Here is a 20,574-nt window from a genome sequence, read left to right on the forward strand (position 1 = left end):
GTGAGGGGGGAGGAGCAGTAGGCCAATTTGTAGTGTGGGACCATTTCAATCTCATTGCATACTCCTCACATCCTCTCTCTTTGCCTCCTTATCAAAACTCATTGGATGAGAAAGCCAGAGGTCCATCCCCTCTGGACTTCTCCTCCAATGGCATTTCGGGAAAGAGATGAGGCGAGAGGACGCAAGGAGTATGCAATTGAGATTGTCCCCCTAATATTCGTCTCTGAGGGAGTTCTTTATGCTGGCCCCTGTTGAACCGAGCAAAGGCCAGTCACGTCATCGGACGAAAGCGGGGAGGGAGGTGCTTTCAAGACAACCGGGAACTCGAGAGAAAAAAAACTAGGTCAAATCATGACATCGGTGATCTTCAGGTCGGAAAGTCGGAGGTCTAGAAAGAGAACCGTGTTCTCGAATGGGAATTTGGATGACCGTTCAGTTTTTACATTCGGAGCTAATTTCTGACTTGCTGATTCGTTAAAAGCGGCATGTGTATAAATATAACCAGTTAGCCAGTCGAACATTTCAGAGTTTCCTAATTTCAACTAGCACTTGAACGCGGCATCAGATCTGGAATTCCGAGTTGGATAACCTTTCAAAATAATGTTTCCCAGTCGGAGCTCGTTTTTTTACGTGTTCCCAGTTGTCTTGAACCCACTGAAGTCGGAGAGTTCTGAGTTCCCAGTTTTTTTGAATGCCCGGGAGGCAGCCAAGTTCCAAATCGAATGCTATCAACTTTCAGCCGGTGTAAAACACGCCTACGTGGGGGGCAGGGTGGGATTTATCGAACCCCCTCATTGGTTTCCTTTCCTTTTCTCCTGCCTATCATCAGAGATACTGGATATAATGACGAGATGCTTGTGTCTCCGCCCTAACAATGGGATTCGTTGTCACACGGCAGGCTGTCAAGCCTATTCCTCTCTTTGGATTGGTTCGATGAGGGGTGTTGACGTCAACCACATGTATTCAATGGAGTGTGAGAATCACTGTGTTATGGAACGCCGTTTGGGTCTATGCTATCCTCATGGATATGCAGATAGGCCTACGCCGTCTCCAATTTCAATAGTGACAACTACAAAGTGTCACGTGCATCACACATATCAGTACATTCGTAATAAACTAAGCATTACGATACTTCTATTAGATCACGTATCAAAATAGCAATGGGTTTTATCTTGACTAAATTCGACACTCCCATTGCCCCCTATACAAAAATCCTCACTTGCTTAATACTTGAGACGATTTTAAGCGGAAGAAACCAGCTCGCATCGCCTCTTCCTCTCTGCTATCACTATCAGACAGGAATTCTGCTTCTGCAGGAAAGCCTCGAGTTATGTTGAATCTGTCGCCGTGTCGGAATATTTTTTTAATTGCATCCTTTCTTCACCGATGTGGTTACTGACATATGCTGTATTAGGAATAGTTTTGAAACGTGCTTTAATTTACCCAGATGTGTTAGATTGGTGATTATTTCAAGTGAGGAATGAAATATACATCGGCCTCGGTTGCTACTTTGAAACAAAAACATAACATAAATTATCTCATCAACCTTGTTGTGAAAAAGTAGCCTCGCCTGGATTTTTACATGGAATCGTATCTTTGTTCCTGTGGGCCCAATTGTGCATAATTTCTTAACAAATTAGAGGATACCACTTCCTGTTATAGTTCACCCAATATGTCTTTCTTCACCTCTAGTCTTTATGGATTATGAGAAAGGATTAACGGCTATAACAAATTCTACAAAAAATAACAATGGAGTGCTAGTTCCTCCCCGACAATGACAGATTGTAAAACAAACCATGCTGTCAAATAAACAATACAGATTGACATTGCTGGCGACCAATCCGGTCTACGAAAGTAATATGATTGTCTTGTTTTATCCAATCAGGTGATAAGAGGAGGGATTAAGATTCTGAATGCAGCTAGCCAGCTAGGGTGTGTTTCTTGTTCAGGTCTTGATAGCTTGTGAAGCTAAACAGCTAGCTAGTTATCAGATTTGAAAAAAGGCAACAATCTTTTCGTCGAGATAGCGGCTACATTTATCGTTTTTTTTAAAAAGAAAAGGTATCCCTTTGTTTTTGAGGAGTTTCCCACTTTGTCTTTTGCACATATCTTTACACAGAGAAGAGCTCGTGAGCTTCATCATCAGGGTAATGCAATGCTTTTAATTTTCCCTCGACATTGATGTTGTTAGCTAACGACAGCTAGCAAGCTAACGTTAGCCAGTTTTTTAATTTGGGCTAGCTAGCTAACGTTAGTTGGCTTATTTATCACTTCTAGTGTTAACATAAAATAAACACGATTGTTATTGTAGCTGGCAATGATGGCGCTGTATGTCTCAATCAAACCATTGTTTCGTTGTAAGTTATTTAACCAGTCATTTAGCTGTATTGAAAGCCTGAGTTAGGTGGCTAACGTTAGTTAGCTACAGTAATTGTTGTTTTCACAACAAAGGTATTGGCGATAACGTAATCCCACCATACGAGTCATGTACTCAATCATTTCTGCAGCCTTTCGTGGCTTGCTACCTTATGAGTAAATATTTGCTAACTTAACTAACTAAACGTAGTAGATTTGTACTGCTGATAAAATGCCTATTATCAACCAACCGGCCTGAAAGTATCAGCAAGCTATGGGGCTAACTAGCCCCTTAGCCGAGGTAGCTAGCTTGGTACTAGCTGCAATATATAAACTAACCAACAATGGAGGTTATCAATTGAACAGTATATCACGGTAGATAACTAATCACTTTTATAATGATGTGGTGTTATACAGCATCCACCAACACTGGTATGAAATGTTTGTTTTGTGGCTAAATGTCTATTCGCAAACAATGGTATGTTATGTTTACTTGCTGCTAGTGATTCAGTCCACTGAGTGCTCAAGTCGCCTCTATTATTAGATATATTATGTAACTACAGTTGTTGCTAATGAAATTGTGATGGTTGGATTTATCTAACAAGTTTTTCAAGACCACCCATTAAATTTCAAATGCACCCATAACACAACTGAATGCACTCACTCGTCATCACAATTTTTTTTATTCAGACATTGATTACTAAATTCCTGTGTTTGATTTTACCTCCTCAGGTGTCTCATCTCTTTTGCACATATCCAGTTCCTCCTCACTCCAGCCCTGTGATTCCTCACGAAACAGAGGGACCACACCAGAGAAAGGGCTAAACTGTGCATCCCTTCCTCCAGGTCCCCTCTGCCTCAGTGTGTGTTTGAGTTCTCGCAAGACTCCTCCTCGCTACAACCAAAATGTCCTCCATCTTGCCTTTCACCCCTCCGGTAGTTAAGAGGCTCCTGGGGTGGAAGAAGTCAGCCAGTGGCGCCGGGGGAGGAGAGCAGAACGGCCAGGAGGAGAAGTGGTGTGAGAAGGCTGTCAAGAGCCTGGTGAAGAAGCTGAAGAAGACTGGACAGCTGGACGAGCTGGAGAAGGCAATCACCACCCAGAACTGCAACACCAAGTGTGTCACCATCCCCAGGTAAGTAACCATAGCCCCATGCCAGGTAACACAGAGCTAGGGTTTGCCTACAGTCATTGTATGGTTCTGTAGAATTAACAGTTGACCATTCATCAGAAACCTACAGGTAACTGCCAAATTAAAGGAAACACCATCATTATGGCTGCATTTACAAAGGCAGCCCAATTCCACCAACATTATGGCTGCATTTGCAAAGGCAGCCCAATTCTGTTTCACTAATTGGTCTTTTGACCAATAACATCAGATCTTTTTCAGAGCTGATCTGATTGTTCAAAAGACCAGTTAGTGAAATAAATATCAGAATTGGGCTGCCTGTGTAAACGCAGACAAACTGTCTTAATATGGGGCGTTCGGCCATCACGAGCCGCCAGAACAGCTGCAGTGCGCTTTGGCGTAGGTTCTACAAGTGTCTGGAACTCTATTGGAGGGATACGACACAATTCTTCCATGAGAAATTCCGTAATTTGGTGTTTTATTGGTGGTGTAAAACCCTGTCTCAGGTTGCACTCCAGAATTTCCCATAAGTGTTCAATTGGGGTGAGATCTGGTGACTGACACACACCCACCCTTTAAACACCCTATGCTCCTTTGAGACCCCTCTTTCAAAGTCACAGATGTGTTCTAGCAATGGTAGCCAAAATAATGCGCAACAGGGCACTTTTATACATGACCCTGAGCATGATGGGATGTTACTTGCATAATTCATTCAGGAACCACACCTGTGTGGAAGCCCCTGCTTTCAATATACTTTTTATCCCTCATTTACGCAAATGTTTCCTTTATTTTGGCAGTTTCCTCTATGTTTTCTGGAGGTGATTATTTAGTATCGGGTAACCCTCTTGTCGCCTCATCTTTCCTTAAACAGCATGTAACATACAAGGTCCCAATACATAGAGGTCTTAGCAACTCCCAAATTCTTTCACATTTTATAGGCTGCTACTTTCTGTCTAACATTGACTCTCAGAAATGGCGCAACAGTTTGTTTTGTAAACACTGACTTAGCCTCCAGCTATGTACTTGTATCACATTTGTCTGAGGGTGTAGGGTGAGAACATTCCTTATCAGCCAGTTAACCTTGATGTCCTAGAGTAGAACATGTTCTCTGGGAAATGTTGTGTGCTGTAAAATACCTATTTGTTCAATGATGACCAGCTAAGAACAGTTCAGATGTCTAGTATGTTTATTAGACACTGACTAAATTTGTATAGAGCTTTTTGACAGATGGAATACATATATTGTGTAGGCCTATAATTGATGGTCTTGCAAAGAAATTAAAGTTTAATGCAATTTACCAATCTACATGTCATGCGTATATATTTAGAATGAAGTTTAGAACCTATTTCAGCTTTTAGAACACAAAATATATAGGCCTAGCCAATAGTTTAGATTCAGTCCCACTTCAGCGGTAGGCTATATTAGCTCTGAATTCTAAGTCAGGATATTGTATGAGCAGCAACTATCACATCATATTTCCCCATTTCATTTTTATTTGATTTCCAGAGTTGTTTATTTTTATCATTCCTTTCTACGTGTCCATTACAATCACAAAGTGAAATATAGAGGGTGGTTAATTGGAAATGTACTTTTTTCCAAGATGGCTCCCTCCTTTCCTTTTAGTCCCATTTTGTGTCTTCTGTGTTTACTTAAATGTTCAAGATAAGTCAATTGCTTGCGACCTACACAGCTGTGGTGGAAATGTTTCAGTTATTCCGAAAATTTGATATACCACAGCAGAAATGTTTTCTTTTTGTCTCGTATAATGTTTTTTTGTGTATACTACTGTACTCCCATCTTATGCTGTTGTTTTTCTTTATTCTGTCAAAAGGCTTCTCTTATTTGACGGTTATTTTTTTTCAGTTCCAGACTGAAAGAATGAAATACCTAATTGAAAATGACTCTAATAAAAGATGCCTTTTAATGTTTACATTACCCATACTGGTATTTCTGAATGACTCATGCCCCATGTTTATCATTTTGTTTTTGTTTTGTTGTTTGGTTTTTCTGTGCACAGCAATTGCTCTGAAATATGGGGACTGAGTACACCAAATACGATAGAACAGTGGGATACCTCAGGCCTATACAGCTACCCTGACCAAACCAGGTGACTATCCTCAACTGTCCTATGCTACATACTGTTGTACAACCTTGATGTGGGAAGTAATCATTCCAGGGGGGTGAGGGACATTGAGAGCACAAATTCCATTCATCCCTCTATCATTCTCATCTCACTTCATCATACCCCACCTCCCCTCTCCACACCCCCACCTTTTGTTTTGCTGGCCACATGCATCTCCTTCTCTTCCTCCTATCGATTCCTCCCCCTTTTCTTCCTTTCCCCGCACTCACTTTTCACACCTATTTCCTCCATTGCCTGTCCTGTCAGATCCCTGGATGGGCGCCTGCAGGTCTCGCACAGAAAGGGTCTTCCTCATGTCATCTACTGCCGCTTGTGGCGATGGCCCGACCTGCACAGCCACCATGAGCTGCGTGCCATTGAGGCCTGCGAGTACGCCTTCCACCTCAAGAAGGATGAGGTCTGCATCAACCCCTACCACTACCAGAGGGTGGAGACCCCAGGTAGGTTGTCATTTGAACCACTAGTGTGTGTGCTGACTTGTATGTGCCATCAAAGCCCATGTTGACAGCTAGTTGTGACATTCTTATTTCTGGACATGAAAAAAGATTTGTATGGGAGGCTAAAAGTGGTGTTAGCATAATCTTCAATTATGTTTTGTAAAGATGTCACTTCTTTTGAATTTTGTTTGGCATTGAAGAATCTTTTCTCCACCTTTCCTCTAGTTCTGCCACCTGTCCTTGTGCCAAGACACTCAGAAATTCTGACAGAACTGCCCCCATTGGATGACTACACTCATTCCATACCTGAGAACACAAACTTTCCTGCAGGGATCGAGCCTCCAAATAACTACATACCAGGTTTGTGTATCTATCATGAGTTGATATGCAAATGGTATTCATGATAACGAGGTATCCGTTTCAGCTCATCAGTATTTTTCCCTCCCCTGTTACTATAGAAACGCCACCACCTGGATACATAAGTGAGGATGGGGAAGCCAGTGATCAACCGATGAATCAAAGTATGGACACAGGTATATTCCACTTACCTCAAATAAGAAGTTCTAACATAAAATAATAAAAGACAAATGGTTGCCAAGTTTAAATTTGTTGATTTAAATATCTTAGTAGATTCTTTGCGCAAATAAATCTGACCATGCAACTTTATCATTTCCTGTTTTCTCCCATGTTAGGTTCTCCTGCTGATTTGTCCCCTGGCACCCTCTCACCTGTCAATCATAGCATGGGTAAGAACAATTGTCTTTTTAGACCTGCTCGAAGTCTGAAGGACCAGTAATTGATCATCTGAACAAATTTGACTAAACTCATTGGCTGCATTTACACAGGCAGCCCAGTTCTAATATTTTTTGTTTTGTTAATAATTGGTCTTTTGACCAATGAGACCAGCTCTGAAAAAGACATGATGAAAAAAAATATCAGAATTTGGGGTGCCTGTGTAAACATCCATTGAGTACAATTTAAATAGCCCAGTGCCAACTCTGGAGATCATTGGTCTATGCCTGTCAACCTGTGTAGTTGTCTTTCATCATGACATCTCACTTTTTTCACCCCAGACTTGCAGCCGGTGACCTACTCTGAGCCTGCGTTCTGGTGCTCTATAGCTTACTATGAGCTGAACCAGCGTGTTGGAGAGACCTTCCACGCCTCGCAGCCCTCTCTGACCGTGGACGGTTTTACAGACCCTTCCAACTCAGAGCGTTTCTGTCTTGGCCTGCTCTCCAACGTCAACAGGAACGCCACTGTTGAGATGACCAGGAGGCATATAGGTACAACAGGGGCTATGTCACAAACAGCACACTATTTCCTATGTAGTGCACAACCTTTGAAGGCTATGGCTAAAATGAATAGGGTGCCAATTCAGATTTGCCTGGGAACAGAGATGTTTTGTAGCAGAAATACTCATGCTAATTTTCTATTATTTCCACAGGACGAGGAGTCAGGCTGTATTATATTGGTGGTGAGGTGTTTGCTGAGTGTCTCAGTGATAGCGCCATCTTTGTTCAAAGTCCAAACTGCAACCAGCGGTATGGGTGGCACCCAGCAACCGTGTGCAAAATTCCTCCAGGTAATTCAGCCAAACACAATTTCTTTAATATTCAGTGTGTTCCTATAATCATTACTTAGTACTAAATGTTTTTCACGTGTTTATATTCCATATTTAGTCAGTCTAACTACTTGTTTCTACAGGCAATATAAAACTGATTGCATGTTGGTTCTGCAGGCTTTACTTGTTATGATTTTTCTTTTAAAGTCCATACATGATGCCCAGTAGGAATGGGCATGGTTATTCGAATATCCGAACGGACATTATTATTCAAATACTTGAGTGGTGAGGAGGAGCTCCGCGGACCCTTAGTGTCCGGAAGTAATTTAGCCATTTATTGTAGTCATAGCGATATGTAGAGTTGCTATTTTCTAAAGTTTTCTCGCTAATTAACTTGTGACATTCCTGGATTACTCATTATACACTATATATACAAAATTATGTGGACACTCCTTCAAATGACTGGATTTTAAGTCTGACGGATGAATCTGGGGTTGGCGGATGCCAGGAGAACGCTACCTGTCCCAATGCATAGTGCCAACTGTAAAGGCTGGTGGAGGAGGAATAATGCTCTGGGGCTGTTTTTCAATAAAAGTCATTTTTGAAAAATCAATTAAAGTCACACGATAAAATACCTACAGAGGCTATATACAGGCGGTACCAGTACTGAGTCAAATGTGCAGGGGTACAGGTTAGTTGACGTAATTTGTACAGTCTATGACTTGGGTGAAGGGAGTCTGACAATTTTTGGGCCTTCCTCTGACACGTGTAGGTCCTGGATGTCAGTAAGCTTGGCCCCAGTGATATACTGGGCCATACGCCCTACCCTCTGTAGCGCCTTACGGTCAGATGCCGAGCAATTGCCATACCAGGCGGTGATGAACCGGTTAGGATGGTGCAGCTGTAGAACTTTTTGAGGATCTGGGAACCCAGGTCAAATCTTTTCAGTCTCCTGAGGGTAAAGGACATTGTCGTGCCCTATTCACGACTTTCTTGGTGTGTTTGGACCATGATTGTTTGTGATGTGTACACCAAGGAACTTGAAATTCTCGACCTGCTCCACTACAGCCCCCTCGATGTGAATGAGGGCATCTTCAGCCCTCTTTTTCCTATAGTCTATGTCCACGATCACTCCTTTGTCTGGCTCACATTGAGGGAGAGGTTGTTGTCCTGGAACCACACTGTCAGTTCTCAGCCTATAGGGAGGAGGTCAGTCTCATCGTTGTCGATCAGGCCTACCACTGTTGTGTCATCAGCAAACTTAATGATGGTGTTGAAGTCATGCTTGGCCACGCAGTCATGGGGGAACAGGGAGTACAGGAGGGGGAGTAAGCACCCTCCCCTGAGGGGCCCCCGTGTTGAGGATCAGCGTGGCAGATGTTGTTGCCTGCCCTTTCCACCTGGGGGCGTCGGGAACTCCAGGATCCAGTTGCAGATGGAGGTGATTAGTCCCAGGATCCTTAGCATAGTCATGAGTTTTGTGGGCACTATGGAGTTGAGTGCTGAGCTGTAGTCAATGAACAGCATTCTCACTTGGTGTTCCTTTTGTTCAGGTGGGAAAGGGCAGTGTGGAGTGCGATTTGCGATTGCATCATCTATGGATCTATTGGGGCGGTATGCCAATTGGAGTGGGTCTAGGGTTTCCGGGATGATGGTGTTGATGTGAGCCATGACCAGCCTTTCAAAGCACTTCATGGCTACCGACGTGCTACGGGGTGGTAGTCATTTAGGCAGGTTACCTTCGCTTCTTGGGCACAGGGACTATGGTGGTCTGCTTGAAACATGTTGGTATTACAGAATCGGTCAGGGAGAGGTTGAAAATGTCAGTGAAGACACTTGCCAGTTGTTCCGTGCATGCTCTGAGTACACATCCTGGTAATCCATCTGGCCCCGCGGCCTTGTGAATGTTGACCTGTTTAAAGATCTTGCTCACATCAGCTACGGAGTGTGTGATCACACAGTCATCCGGAACAGCTGGTGCTCTCATGCGTGCTTCCGTGTTGCTTGCCTCGAAACACGCTTAAAAGCCTCTGGTAGGCTTCCATCACTGGGCAGCCCGCGGCCAGGTTTCCCTTTGTAGTCCATAATAGTTTGCAAGCCCTGCCACATCCGACGAGCGTTGAAGCCGGAGTACTCTGTAACTGTTTTAAAGTCACCATTGTTCTCATGGTGAAGTCCCTGGGCGGCTTCCTTCCCCTCCTGCAACTAAGTTAGGAAAGACACCTGTATCTTTGTAGTGACTGGGTGTATTGATACAACATCCAAAGTGTAATGACTTCACCATGCTCAAAGGGATATTGAATATCGGATTTTTTTTTTTTTACCTTACTGGTCTTTGTGATTGAATCTGTGTTTGAGATTCACTGCTGGACTAAGGGACCTTTACAATTATCTGTATGTGTGGAGTACAGAGACGGGGTAGTCATAAAAAACATGTTAAACACTTATTGCACACAGTAAGTCCATGCAACTTATTATGTGACTTGTTAAGCTAATTCTTACTCCTGAACTTATTCAGGCTTGTCATAACAAAGGGGTTGAATACTTATTGACTCAAGACGTTTCAGATTTTCATTTTTAATTAATTTGTAAGAATTTCGAAAAGCACTTCCACTTTGACATTATGGGGTATTATGTGTAGGCCAGTGACAAACAAATCTAAATTGAATCCATTTTAAATTCCACTACAAAATGTGGAAAAGTAAAGGTGTGTGAATACTTTCTGAAGGCACTGTACAATCCCGAAATCAGCTGTAACTGTCAATAGTAAAACAAAGCTTGAAATTATGCTAGAGTGAACCTGAATTGTAGAGTGATGAGGAGTCTACTGTGTCCAGAAGAGTTCACCATTAATTTTCTGTATTCAGGGTTCACTCAAACATTGTTTTAAAGCTTTGTCTCCCTCCCTCCCGTATCAAACTCACCGGCCCCTTCACTGCTGCACGCATGCCGAGCGGCACCTCTCTCCCAAGTCGCGCAGGCTGCGCAGCAAGCCAGTTCCCAAGTTTAAACTTTTTTTTTAAATAGTCAAAATAAATATCTGGATATCTGAACAAAATGTATTATTTGCAGTGATGGAAAAAGTACCCAATTGTCATACTTGAGTAAAAATATAGAGTAAAAGTCACCCAGTAAAATACTACTTGAGTAAAAGTAAGTATTTGGTTCTAAATATACTTAAGTATCAAAAGTAAAAAATTATTTAAAATTTAAAATGTTGTATGAACTTCTTTTGACTCATTCATCTCTTCACTCTTGAAACACATTTGCTTTCTGGAAGCTGTTTGGTGCTCAGTAAAGGATAAAAGGTCCACCATAAAACAGTGGTCAACCAAAAAAAGTTATTTATTTTTTAGCTAAATGTTACAGAAACTTGGCAGTATTCTAAATTCCTTCTATCAAGCAAAGCAGGCGGCATTTTAAAATGTGTAGATAGACACATTCCAACACTCAGATATCATTTACAAAAAAAAAAACATTTTTATTTTATTTACCGTTTTATTTAATTAGGCAAGTCAGTTAAGAACAAATTCTTATCTACAATGACGGCCTACACCAGCTAAACCCGGATGACGCTGGGCTAATTTTGCGCCGCCCAATTGACTCCCAATCACAGCCGGTTGTGATACAGCCTGGATTCAAACCAGGGTGTCTGTAGTGATGCCTCTAGCACTGAGATGCAGTGCCTTAGACCGCTGCGCCACTCGGGAACCCATAGAAAAGATGCATTTGTGTTTAGTGAGTCCGCCAGATCAGAGGCAGAAGGGATGACCATGTGTTGGGTTGGTAAGTGCTTGAATTGGACCATTTTCCTGTCCTGCTAAGCATTCAAAATATAACGAGTACTTTTGGGCATAAGGTAAAATGTATGGAGTAAAAAGTGCATTATTTTCTTAAGGAATGTAGTGAAGTAAAAGTTGTGAAAAATATGAATAGTAAAGTACAGATACCCCCAAAACTACTTAAGTAGTACTTTAAAGTATTTTTACTTAAGTACTTTACACCACTGCTTATTTGACTAGGGCATTATAAATCATTTCACAACTGACCCTCTCCTTCCACTGCCCCTCAGGTTGTAACCTGAAGATCTTCAACAACCAGGAGTTTGCTGCTCTGCTGGCCCAGTCTGTGAACCAGGGCTTTGAGGCTGTGTACCAGCTCACCAGAATGTGCACCATCCGCATGAGTTTTGTCAAAGGCTGGGGGGCTGAATACAGGCAAGCATGATGACCGATTTGTTACTTTTTATTCTTTCAGTTGTACACAATGGCATAGTTAGTAGAAGATGAATAGTCGGAGGAAGACAGTAATATTAATGTAATCATTGGCATACATTAAAAAAAAACATTGTAGCCTGCTAATGATCCTTTTTTCTGTATTTGTAGAAACTTTGGAATGTTTAAGGAGTTGGGATGGGTATTCAAATGTGATTTGTCCCTCTTAAACAATACTTCTGTTATGGAAGAAGTCAGAGAGGTTCAGGCTATTTGTTTTTTGGTGACATTCCTGTGCTTGCATGCCGAGTGATTTCACCAATTTGTCATTGTTGTCTTTTTGTCTACTAGACGGCAGACTGTCACAAGCACTCCCTGCTGGATTGAACTGCATTTGAATGGACCTCTGCAATGGCTGGACAAAGTGTTGACTCAGATGGGTTCCCCTTCTGTACGCTGCTCCAGTATGTCATAATCCTAGAAAACGACCCAAAACGTCGCCCACTCATAGATCATCAAATTCTAACTTGCAAGTCCTATCATGAAAAGAAGCTGCAGAAATAATTTCTGCTATTAACATACTTCATAGTATTTGTGGCCTAGCTCCACGTCCCTGTCAACACACACACACACACACACACACACACACAGCAAGACATACTTTTCAGAATAGAATTAGGCACTTTGTTACCCATCTTTGTCATCTTTGTTAAATTGCTTTTCCCCAAATCCTTAATATTAGATATATTTGTGATGCAAATAAAATGTATATTGATTTTTAAAGTCCAGGTATGAATTATTGGAGGCAGTGGAAATACCAAAAAATATTCTACAAATAGTTTCTCAGTATTGGAGAATGCTTGTATAAGTAACACAAGTGTGAATGCTAAATGAATTTTGGTTTAACTCATCCATCCATCTTTTTGGCCATGAGGTAACTTCTCTCTGGGAAACATGGACCCATCTTTTTTTGTCTGGGGAGTTAGCGTGGTTAAGAAATGAAGATGGCATTTGTCGCTTTCTCCTCGAAGGGAAATGCTCAATTATGTTTTTAAAATGTAATTGTTTAATTTACCTAATTAACTCTTTACCCTTTTGTCAATGTCTTTTTTTTTTTATTCCAGATGTGTCGTTGTAAGACACCTCTTAATGGACATATAGGAATGTTTAGCAAAAAAACGAAACAAGCTGCGAAATCAATCCGGCTGTAGTTGACATACATTTTTAGCTCTGTCAGTATATGACACCTTCAATGTTATTATAGGTAGCCCATGTTTCATTTGGACCACACACCGCCTCAGATGCAGGCTAGTGAATTCTAGGCTCTGTTAGGTTTGGATGCACCGGGCAAGGACCAGAGAATATCAGCTGTAAAATCTTTTTTTGATGTCTCACTGGGTGTCCAGGTCTCTCGAGGTGAATTATTAAAAAGTTATTTCACTTGGAGAATGGAAGGTATCAATGAATTTAATTCTATATTGTTTTTAGCCTATATCCCCTTTCTTTTGCTACTTTTTTGTATTCTCATGTATTTTTATATATAAATATAATTAAACTTTCTTCTGTCGTTCAACTTTTTATTAAAGTTAATATTTTCAAGACTGTCTCTTTTTAAGTGACATGGAGAGCATGGATCATTAGTGGTTTTTTTTGTTTGTTTTTTTAAGGTTCAACTTGAATCCAATTTAAGCCCTTGCCTTGGTAAGAAAAATACAGCCCCATGTTATGTAGACAGTTTCTGTCTCTTTAAAATAATCAACTTGGTGCATCAGAAGTACACAAATCAAAGCATAAATGCCTGTAACATGATATCTGCTTTCCTGCAATGTATGGATGGGTTATGTGACTGAGGAATGTTGTATGAACTTCTTTTGACTCATTCATCTCTTCACTCTTGAAACACATTTGCTTTCTGGAAGCTGTTTGGTGCTCAGTAAAGGATAAAAGGTCCACCATAAAACAGTGGTCAACCAAAAAAAGTGATTTATTTTTTAGCTAAATGTTACAGAAACTTGGCAGTATTCTATGTTCTTACATCACAAAAGGGAGAGAAATGAAACTGCACACTGGGACATATTTTCTGTATTAGTGTGCATTGTATTTGTTCTTGTCTATAAAATACAGTATGTACAACAAGACTGAGCTTGCAGTCTGACATTGTCATTTTGTGGCTATTGCAAGATTTCTTTTAACATCTATTTTCTCCCATCTCCTTTATTGATGTTATTCATCTATTAACCTTACGGCACTAGTGATTGTACTTTGTAAGTGCAACTAGTGAGTTTGGATTTGGGGAACTGAACCATGTGTTAGGGTCCAGTGTTGAATCCTTGTACCATTGGCCTACAATATATGAATGTGAAGAGAGTACATAACAAATCTGAAGTGGACCAGACGTACATTATACAGTAGTGTGTATTTAACAGTTAAATATTTGCAAAACAGTCAGTACAGTAGTTCTCTCAGTTTTACCAGTAGAGGGCGTTATTGATAGAGCAGGTTTTTTTTCTGACCATAAGCTTCTCAGGCGTGTGGCATATTATGCAGACTTCATAAAACACTAATAAAGATTTTTATTCTCATGATGACCATGTGTTTCTTTCCATCTTTATTAACAGGAATGTTTTCCACTGATCTCAGTGGTTTACAGTGGTGTACTCGTGTTTACCTTTTCTCATCTACAGAAATTTAACTTCTGGCAATATGCCTTTACCTTTCTAGTAAATCAAGTGCAAATGAAGGAGATATTGAGGTGTTATTAACGGAGATAGCCATCCAGTGGTGTGTCTGGCTAGATACACCCATAACCTCACAGGAATGTTAGCTAGTTCTACTGCAACGTTTTCAAGCACTTACACCATTAAATCAATAGTCACAAAATGCTACCCCTTTGGACATGAATATGGATTATTATTATACAGTATTGGTATTACATTGGCCATTTACTGTTGGGCACCCACTTTTTTATTCCGTCAAGAAAGTCACGCTTTCGAACTGCTCGTTCAATTTGTTCTTCTCATGATGCCATACATTTAGGCAACGTCATAAGGAAATACTTGAAGCTGCTAACGTCAGCTAACACGTTACAGATATGGCGTTTACATTATATTCCCTTATTCAAGCGGTGATTTTGTGTGTAAATGCTGTCGCCGTATTGCACGAAGAAAGATTTTTAAGTAAAAGTAAGTGGCCGTCTACACATTTTGTTTAACATTACTTTCAACAATGATTTGCTTGCTTGCTAGCTAGTCGGCTGAAATGGGTTGGTGATAGATAACTACTTACCTAGACAGGGAAGCAAGAAAGTAACGTTATTTGGTTGATATGAGTCATTTTAGCATAATTTGGCGTTACTGCTAAATTAGCTAGCTAACTACACCAGTATAATGAGTTGGAAAAGCTTACAGGTACGTTGATCTGCCTCTTATGGCCAGGGCCATTTTTGTTTGCATTAATGTAATTGTTTTGTTCCTTCTAACTTAGTTGGCTGGGGTGTGGACCAAAGTATTGGGGGATTTGGTGATGAACCGGGCATTAAAGTGCAGCTAATGAACCTTGTCCGCTCTGTGAGGACAGTAATGAGAGGTACGACTGAAAAATCAATACCATTTATAAATATCAAATCGTTCTGCATGCATACTATTTTTTTTTAAATAAATTATTCTTGTTTGCTTCAAACAATTTTATGATGTTGACCTAACTGAACTGAGACTGGTTTGTGGCATTATTCATCATATTTTCTCTCGTCTTGCAGTGCCCTTGATTGCTGTCAATTCGGTCTGCATTGTGTTGTTGCTGCTGTTTGGCTGAAGCGAAGACTGGACTGAATTTGGATGTTGAACTAAGAGAAGACATTTTCAGGGCTCAGGGGGATGTCTCCATGATTCCCGAAGGAGAAACCCTACATGCACAACAAAGAAGATTACACACACACACACTTGTTGCTGTATCACAAAGAATCAGCATTACATTTGATTTCCTTTTTATTTATTCCCACTTTACATGGTCAGACTGAGTAACAGTTCAGATGCAGGAACAGTCAGTGTTTACTCCTTTACGCCATTCAGTTTCTTTCAAAGACACCTGTTAGTCAATGATGTTTATACAAAGCAGTCCAAAGCATGTTGCTGCTGGATGATTTCCACAATGTCAAAGGATCATTTACTTTGAGCACGCGACTAGTTAAACTTTCTTTCTCCTAATATGAAACTGTGATTGTGTCACAGTGCTGATTATGGCATGCATGTTGCTGTTAACATATTGTAATCTTATGTTGTTACGAAAAGTTTTTTTCTTCACACCTTCCTGGACAAAATGTTAAATATACATAATTTGAACAGACATAAACACCATAAATCGGGATATATCATATTTTGTGTCTCATGTAGACAACTTAATTATGTATTACTTTTTTTTGCAGTAACTTTCAATCAATTACTTGAAAAAAATAAAGATGTTTTAAATAACAACACATTTTGAGTTTGTTCATATCAATAACTGATATTACCCAACGACATTACATGTTGACGTTATATTTTTTGTCCCATAACGCACTCCGTACTTCAACACAACTTTCGTTTTGATCATGGTTGAAAGTGTCAAAAGTTCAGTAAGGAGGCCAAAGTGACTTGATTAGAAATATCTGTTAAATGCAAAATGGTGTGCACGTTGGCGATTTTTTTTATTTTAATTGCCGTGTATGAATGGCATGGCAGTGTACTCTCGAACTAGCTGCAAACTTCAGCACTAGCACTCGTTCTCCCGAGGAGGCCTTCTTATAACAGTATAGTACATATTAGTGACCAAGTACAATTGAGTCGGTGGATGCTTCTCATGTATTACTTGAAAATGGAAAATATTATGACCATTGTTTTCATTGCTGGGCTCCCAGCGTGTGCCATATATTTTCTTTACGCCAACATGTATTGCTCTTATAAACTACTGAAAGCTAATGTGGTGTTTGACAGTCGTCAGAGGATTCCAAGTTTAGCCTACATTTTTCTCAGATATGTATTCAGAGCTCTTATCAAAAGACAGGGGCATTTGTACTTTTGCGATAGCGATGTCAAAGGTGAAGTTGCCTTCACCATTTTTAACTGCAGGTAAACTGATTGCGCTTGACAATGTAGCAGTCCAATTTGTTTTAGGGCTATGGTTTGATTTCATTATAATCATTTCAAACAACACACTGCCTTACAAAGATGGTTGTTTATTTGTTCACGTTTGGACCAATTATCTCCTATGTGCTGTACTTTTTTCTCTAAGGTTCAACAAGAATCTACTGAAGAGGTTCTGTAGTGCAGCTGGATATGGCTGGGACTACCCAGACATTGAGTTCAGGGATATCCCTCTGTGTTACCCAGAAACCCTCTGTCTGCGGATGCTTGACATATTAATATCTGCTGAGAAGTTCAGATTGAGCCCTGTGGGTAAGTAACACATCCTCTGCTGGCTGGGTAGTGCATGTATTTGAAGGCCATCCAAATGTCAACACTCAAGATACTCAGTTTTCTTCCTACATTTCTGTAGAATATATGAATTCAATTCAGCCAGATGTGTAGTTCATACAAAATCCACCCACTTCAATGCATTGTTTCCTTAGGTCTAGTCCGGGTACGTCAGAGTTTGAGAACATGGCAGCCAATAGATGAGCTGAAGAAGGGACCCTTCAAGTTGCAGGCTCGTGTGTTAGAGTACAGGGTCGTTGAAGATGGGGTGGAGGTTGACATTTCTCTAACTGCCATTTCACGCACTGACCAGCCAGTATGGGAGAGTGTTTTGACAATGCTCTCCCAGGACAGAGGCCGAACACCAAACACTCAACCTAAACCTGAGTGGTATGATGGTGAGTAGACCAATACTTAAGTTAATTCATTCTAAATTTTGCCACCAGTCAACAAACCTGAGGAAGTTGAATGAAATTGTTCTATTCAAGTTTGAATAGCACAGAACATCTGGACCCACATCTTAAACCAATATATTTTCTTACACTTTGACAGGTCACATGGACACATCAGAGCCAGATGACATGAAGGCGGTGGATATCAATGTTCCCTGGACTACAGGACTGAAGTTTGTGTGGGCTTTCTCTGACTACTCTCCACATTGTCTCCTAACTCTTCCTGCTAAACTCTTGGGCTACAGATGTACCCCAACTCCTAGTCTATGGATGCTGTCTAAATGCTTGGCTGAAATTGAAAAGCACAAAGGTAAAGTAGTTTTTTATTCTAGTGATTCTACCTCAATACTGAATTATTTATAGGCAAAATGATGGTGGCTCAAACAGTATTTTTTTTGTTGCTGTCCATACTTTATTTATCCTCAATCTATCACCTTGATTGATATTTTCCAAACATCCATTGATTCCACAGGAGTTGATGCCATTAGAGCCCCCATCTCTGTCACCACCCAGTTCAAGGAACCATTGTTGGTACCAGGAAAAGTGACCATCAAATTTTGTGAGAGTGCGGGAGTGCAGTCCAAATGTGTTAGATTCCAAATGGAGCAATACGAGAGGAAGATACCTCACATCACGGGACAAATCTGCAGGACTACTGTAGAGGATGTGAATTAAAGATGAAAACGGCACCAATGGCCACCCCAGCACTGTTGTTATTGTTTTTGTTGCCGAGATGAGCATCACGTAGCATGGTAAAACAATTGCAGTACTCTTATGTGTTAAATGTCAGAGTTGAAAAAACTGTTTGTTTGCAGTAATTTCTTTGTTGTAATATCGCAAATGGTTGTGGCTGTTTCACCAATAAGGATTCCAGCTTTAAGATTATCAGTTATGACATGACATTGTATAAATATCAGGTAGATGAAAGTCATAATAATAAGGGATGATTGTGTAATTATTAGTGGAATGACATCTCATCTTTGCCGTTATGTGGCATCCTAGTCAGTGCGGCATAGGCTTCATGGTCCAGCAGGGGATTTACACAAATGTATCTTCAATCCAACGTACCCCAATACTGCTACCCTCTAGAATAGATATTTACATCAAACAAGAACCGTGGTGTTAAGGCATTTTCTGTGTCTTCTACAACTCTCTAATGTTACTATGTCCACAGAAGCACCATAAGCTACAGTACCAGGCGTATGCTGATGCAGACAAGGTCCCTACAGGGAATGGAGACTTGAATATTTGATCTGTTTGATATTCTTGTTCCCTGCCTTCATGTATATGAAAGTCTTTTCTCTTGTTTTACTCATTGTAAAACTGTAGACAGGACATTTGTAGAGGAACATAAACAGTATTGTTCACTGAAATGCTTTGTAGAGATCCATGATTTAAACTATACCATATGTTTAATGTCAGTATCTACATATTTCTGCCAAACTTCAAAGAGTGGTGATTAGATTCTGCCTAGGAGTAAAATGTTAAATAAATATTACTAAAATGAATTGTAGTTTCAGTTCATATGGTGAAACAATTATCTTTATTGTGAGTGGATTAGATGAAGTAATATTATATTGTTTGCATGCCCATAGAGATGTATGTAATTCTAAAGTTGTAGAGTTGGAAATTCAATTTTATGTAACCTTAAGTCATGTGCTCAGAAGCCTGGATCTCTTCGGCCTTACTGTATACGGTTGTTGTGTAATCAAAAGAGCATCCCGTGACTGCCTCTCATTGCACAGAGAGTATATGTGTTTTTTCCCCGTGTTTGAGGGAAGGAGAGGGGGTGGGGTTGTGAAGAAAAGCATCTCCGTTAGTAGACCATATCACTGGATAACTGAACAGCACCTGACAATATTTAGTCTGACCGCCTACTGATGAAATCCTTCCAATACGTCCCACATGTGACGTGATTTACATTACTGTAACCCCCTAACATTTTGAAGAAGGAAGACTGCACAACAGAGGACTACACAACTTTTGGTAAAACATTTTTGTTTTATTAAGTTTGCCTGCAGCTCTTGCACATGCTGGAAACATTGCTCTGTGATTGTTGTTGAATATGACCGAGGATCAGAAAATCAAACATAACTTTATGGTAGTGAACTTAAAGGCATGTTTCGTCTTACTACATCTTAGTATGCTGTGTAGCAAAGCTTTGAATGAATCATACTTTTTTTGTTGTTATATATCACACCTCATTTTCTTGTTCCTCACTCAGTGACCACAAAGCAGCATTTACACCTCTCATCCATCGTCGTGCAGAGACAGATGAATGGATTCTTGAACTATTCAAGGACATATGAACATGACTATCCAGTATTTTAAAAGGTACAGTGTATTCAGACACCTTGACTTTTTTCACATTTTGTTATGTTACAGCATTATTCTAAAATTGATTAAATTGTTTTTCCCCTCATCAGAGCAAAAACAGTTTTAGAAATGTTTGCAAATGTAAAAAAAGAAACAGAGATATCACATTTACTTAAGTATTCAGACCCTTTACTCAGTACTTTGTTGAAGAACCTTTTGCAGCGATTACAGCCTTGAGACTTCTTGGGTATGACGCTACAAGCTTGGCACTCCTGTATTTGGGGAGTTTCTCCCATTCTTCTCTGCAGATCCTCTCAAGCTCTGTCAGGTTGGATGGGGAGCGTCGCTGCACGGCCACTCAAGGACATTCGGAGACTTGTCTTGAAGCCACTCCTGTATTGTCTTGGCTGTGTGCTTAGGGTCGTTGTCCTGTTAGAAGGTGAACCTTCGCCCCAGTCTGAGTTCCTGAGCGCTCTGGAGTAGGTTTTCATCAAGGATCTCTCTGTTCTTTACTCTGTT

The 20,574-nt window shown here is 40.5% G+C and overlaps 3 protein-coding genes across 7 annotated transcripts; all 3 read left to right on the forward strand.

Annotated features, from left to right (window-relative positions):
- Nucleotides 1-782: 782 nt before the first annotated feature.
- LOC120053749 (mothers against decapentaplegic homolog 2) lies at nt 783-14,428 on the forward strand. 3 transcript variants are annotated; one of them, XM_039001163.1, is made up of 11 exons: nt 783-2,147; nt 3,088-3,488; nt 5,500-5,589; nt 5,872-6,065; nt 6,288-6,422; nt 6,521-6,583; nt 6,755-6,808; nt 7,136-7,348; nt 7,510-7,647; nt 11,699-11,843; nt 12,192-14,428. In XM_039001163.1, exons 2-11 carry the CDS (start codon nt 3,262-3,264, stop codon nt 12,313-12,315), a joined length of 1,383 nt encoding a protein of 460 aa, XP_038857091.1. In that variant the 5' UTR covers nt 783-2,147; nt 3,088-3,261; the 3' UTR covers nt 12,316-14,428. The 3 variants fall into 3 exon arrangements, with proteins under 3 accessions (XP_038857091.1, XP_038856941.1, XP_038857012.1); XM_039001013.1 differs by having other exon boundaries at nt 1,698-2,147; nt 6,521-6,595; XM_039001084.1 differs by having other exon boundaries at nt 1,698-2,147; nt 3,202-3,488; nt 6,521-6,595.
- Nucleotides 14,429-14,863: 435 nt separating this feature from the next.
- On the forward strand, nt 14,864-16,311 carry LOC120053930 (immediate early response 3-interacting protein 1). The gene is made up of 3 exons (XM_039001286.1): nt 14,864-15,022; nt 15,324-15,425; nt 15,595-16,311. Exons 1-3 carry the CDS (start codon nt 14,932-14,934, stop codon nt 15,648-15,650), a joined length of 249 nt encoding a protein of 82 aa, XP_038857214.1. The 5' UTR covers nt 14,864-14,931; the 3' UTR covers nt 15,651-16,311.
- Nucleotides 16,312-16,408: 97 nt separating this feature from the next.
- Nucleotides 16,409-19,232, forward strand: si:ch211-12e13.1. Of its 3 annotated transcripts, none has more exons than XM_039001617.1 (5): nt 16,409-16,499; nt 17,106-17,269; nt 17,443-17,685; nt 17,840-18,049; nt 18,212-19,232. In XM_039001617.1, exons 2-5 carry the CDS (start codon nt 17,221-17,223, stop codon nt 18,412-18,414), a joined length of 705 nt encoding a protein of 234 aa, XP_038857545.1. In that variant the 5' UTR covers nt 16,409-16,499; nt 17,106-17,220; the 3' UTR covers nt 18,415-19,232. The 3 variants fall into 3 exon arrangements, with proteins under 3 accessions (XP_038857545.1, XP_038857528.1, XP_038857536.1); XM_039001600.1 differs by having other exon boundaries at nt 16,415-16,942; XM_039001608.1 differs by having other exon boundaries at nt 16,415-16,623.
- The last annotated feature ends 1,342 nt before the right edge of the window (nt 19,233-20,574 follow it).

This window comes from Salvelinus namaycush, chromosome 1 (genome assembly GCF_016432855.1).
Source record: "Salvelinus namaycush isolate Seneca chromosome 1, SaNama_1.0, whole genome shotgun sequence".
In the NCBI taxonomy this organism is placed as follows: Eukaryota; Metazoa; Chordata; class Actinopteri; order Salmoniformes; family Salmonidae; genus Salvelinus; species Salvelinus namaycush.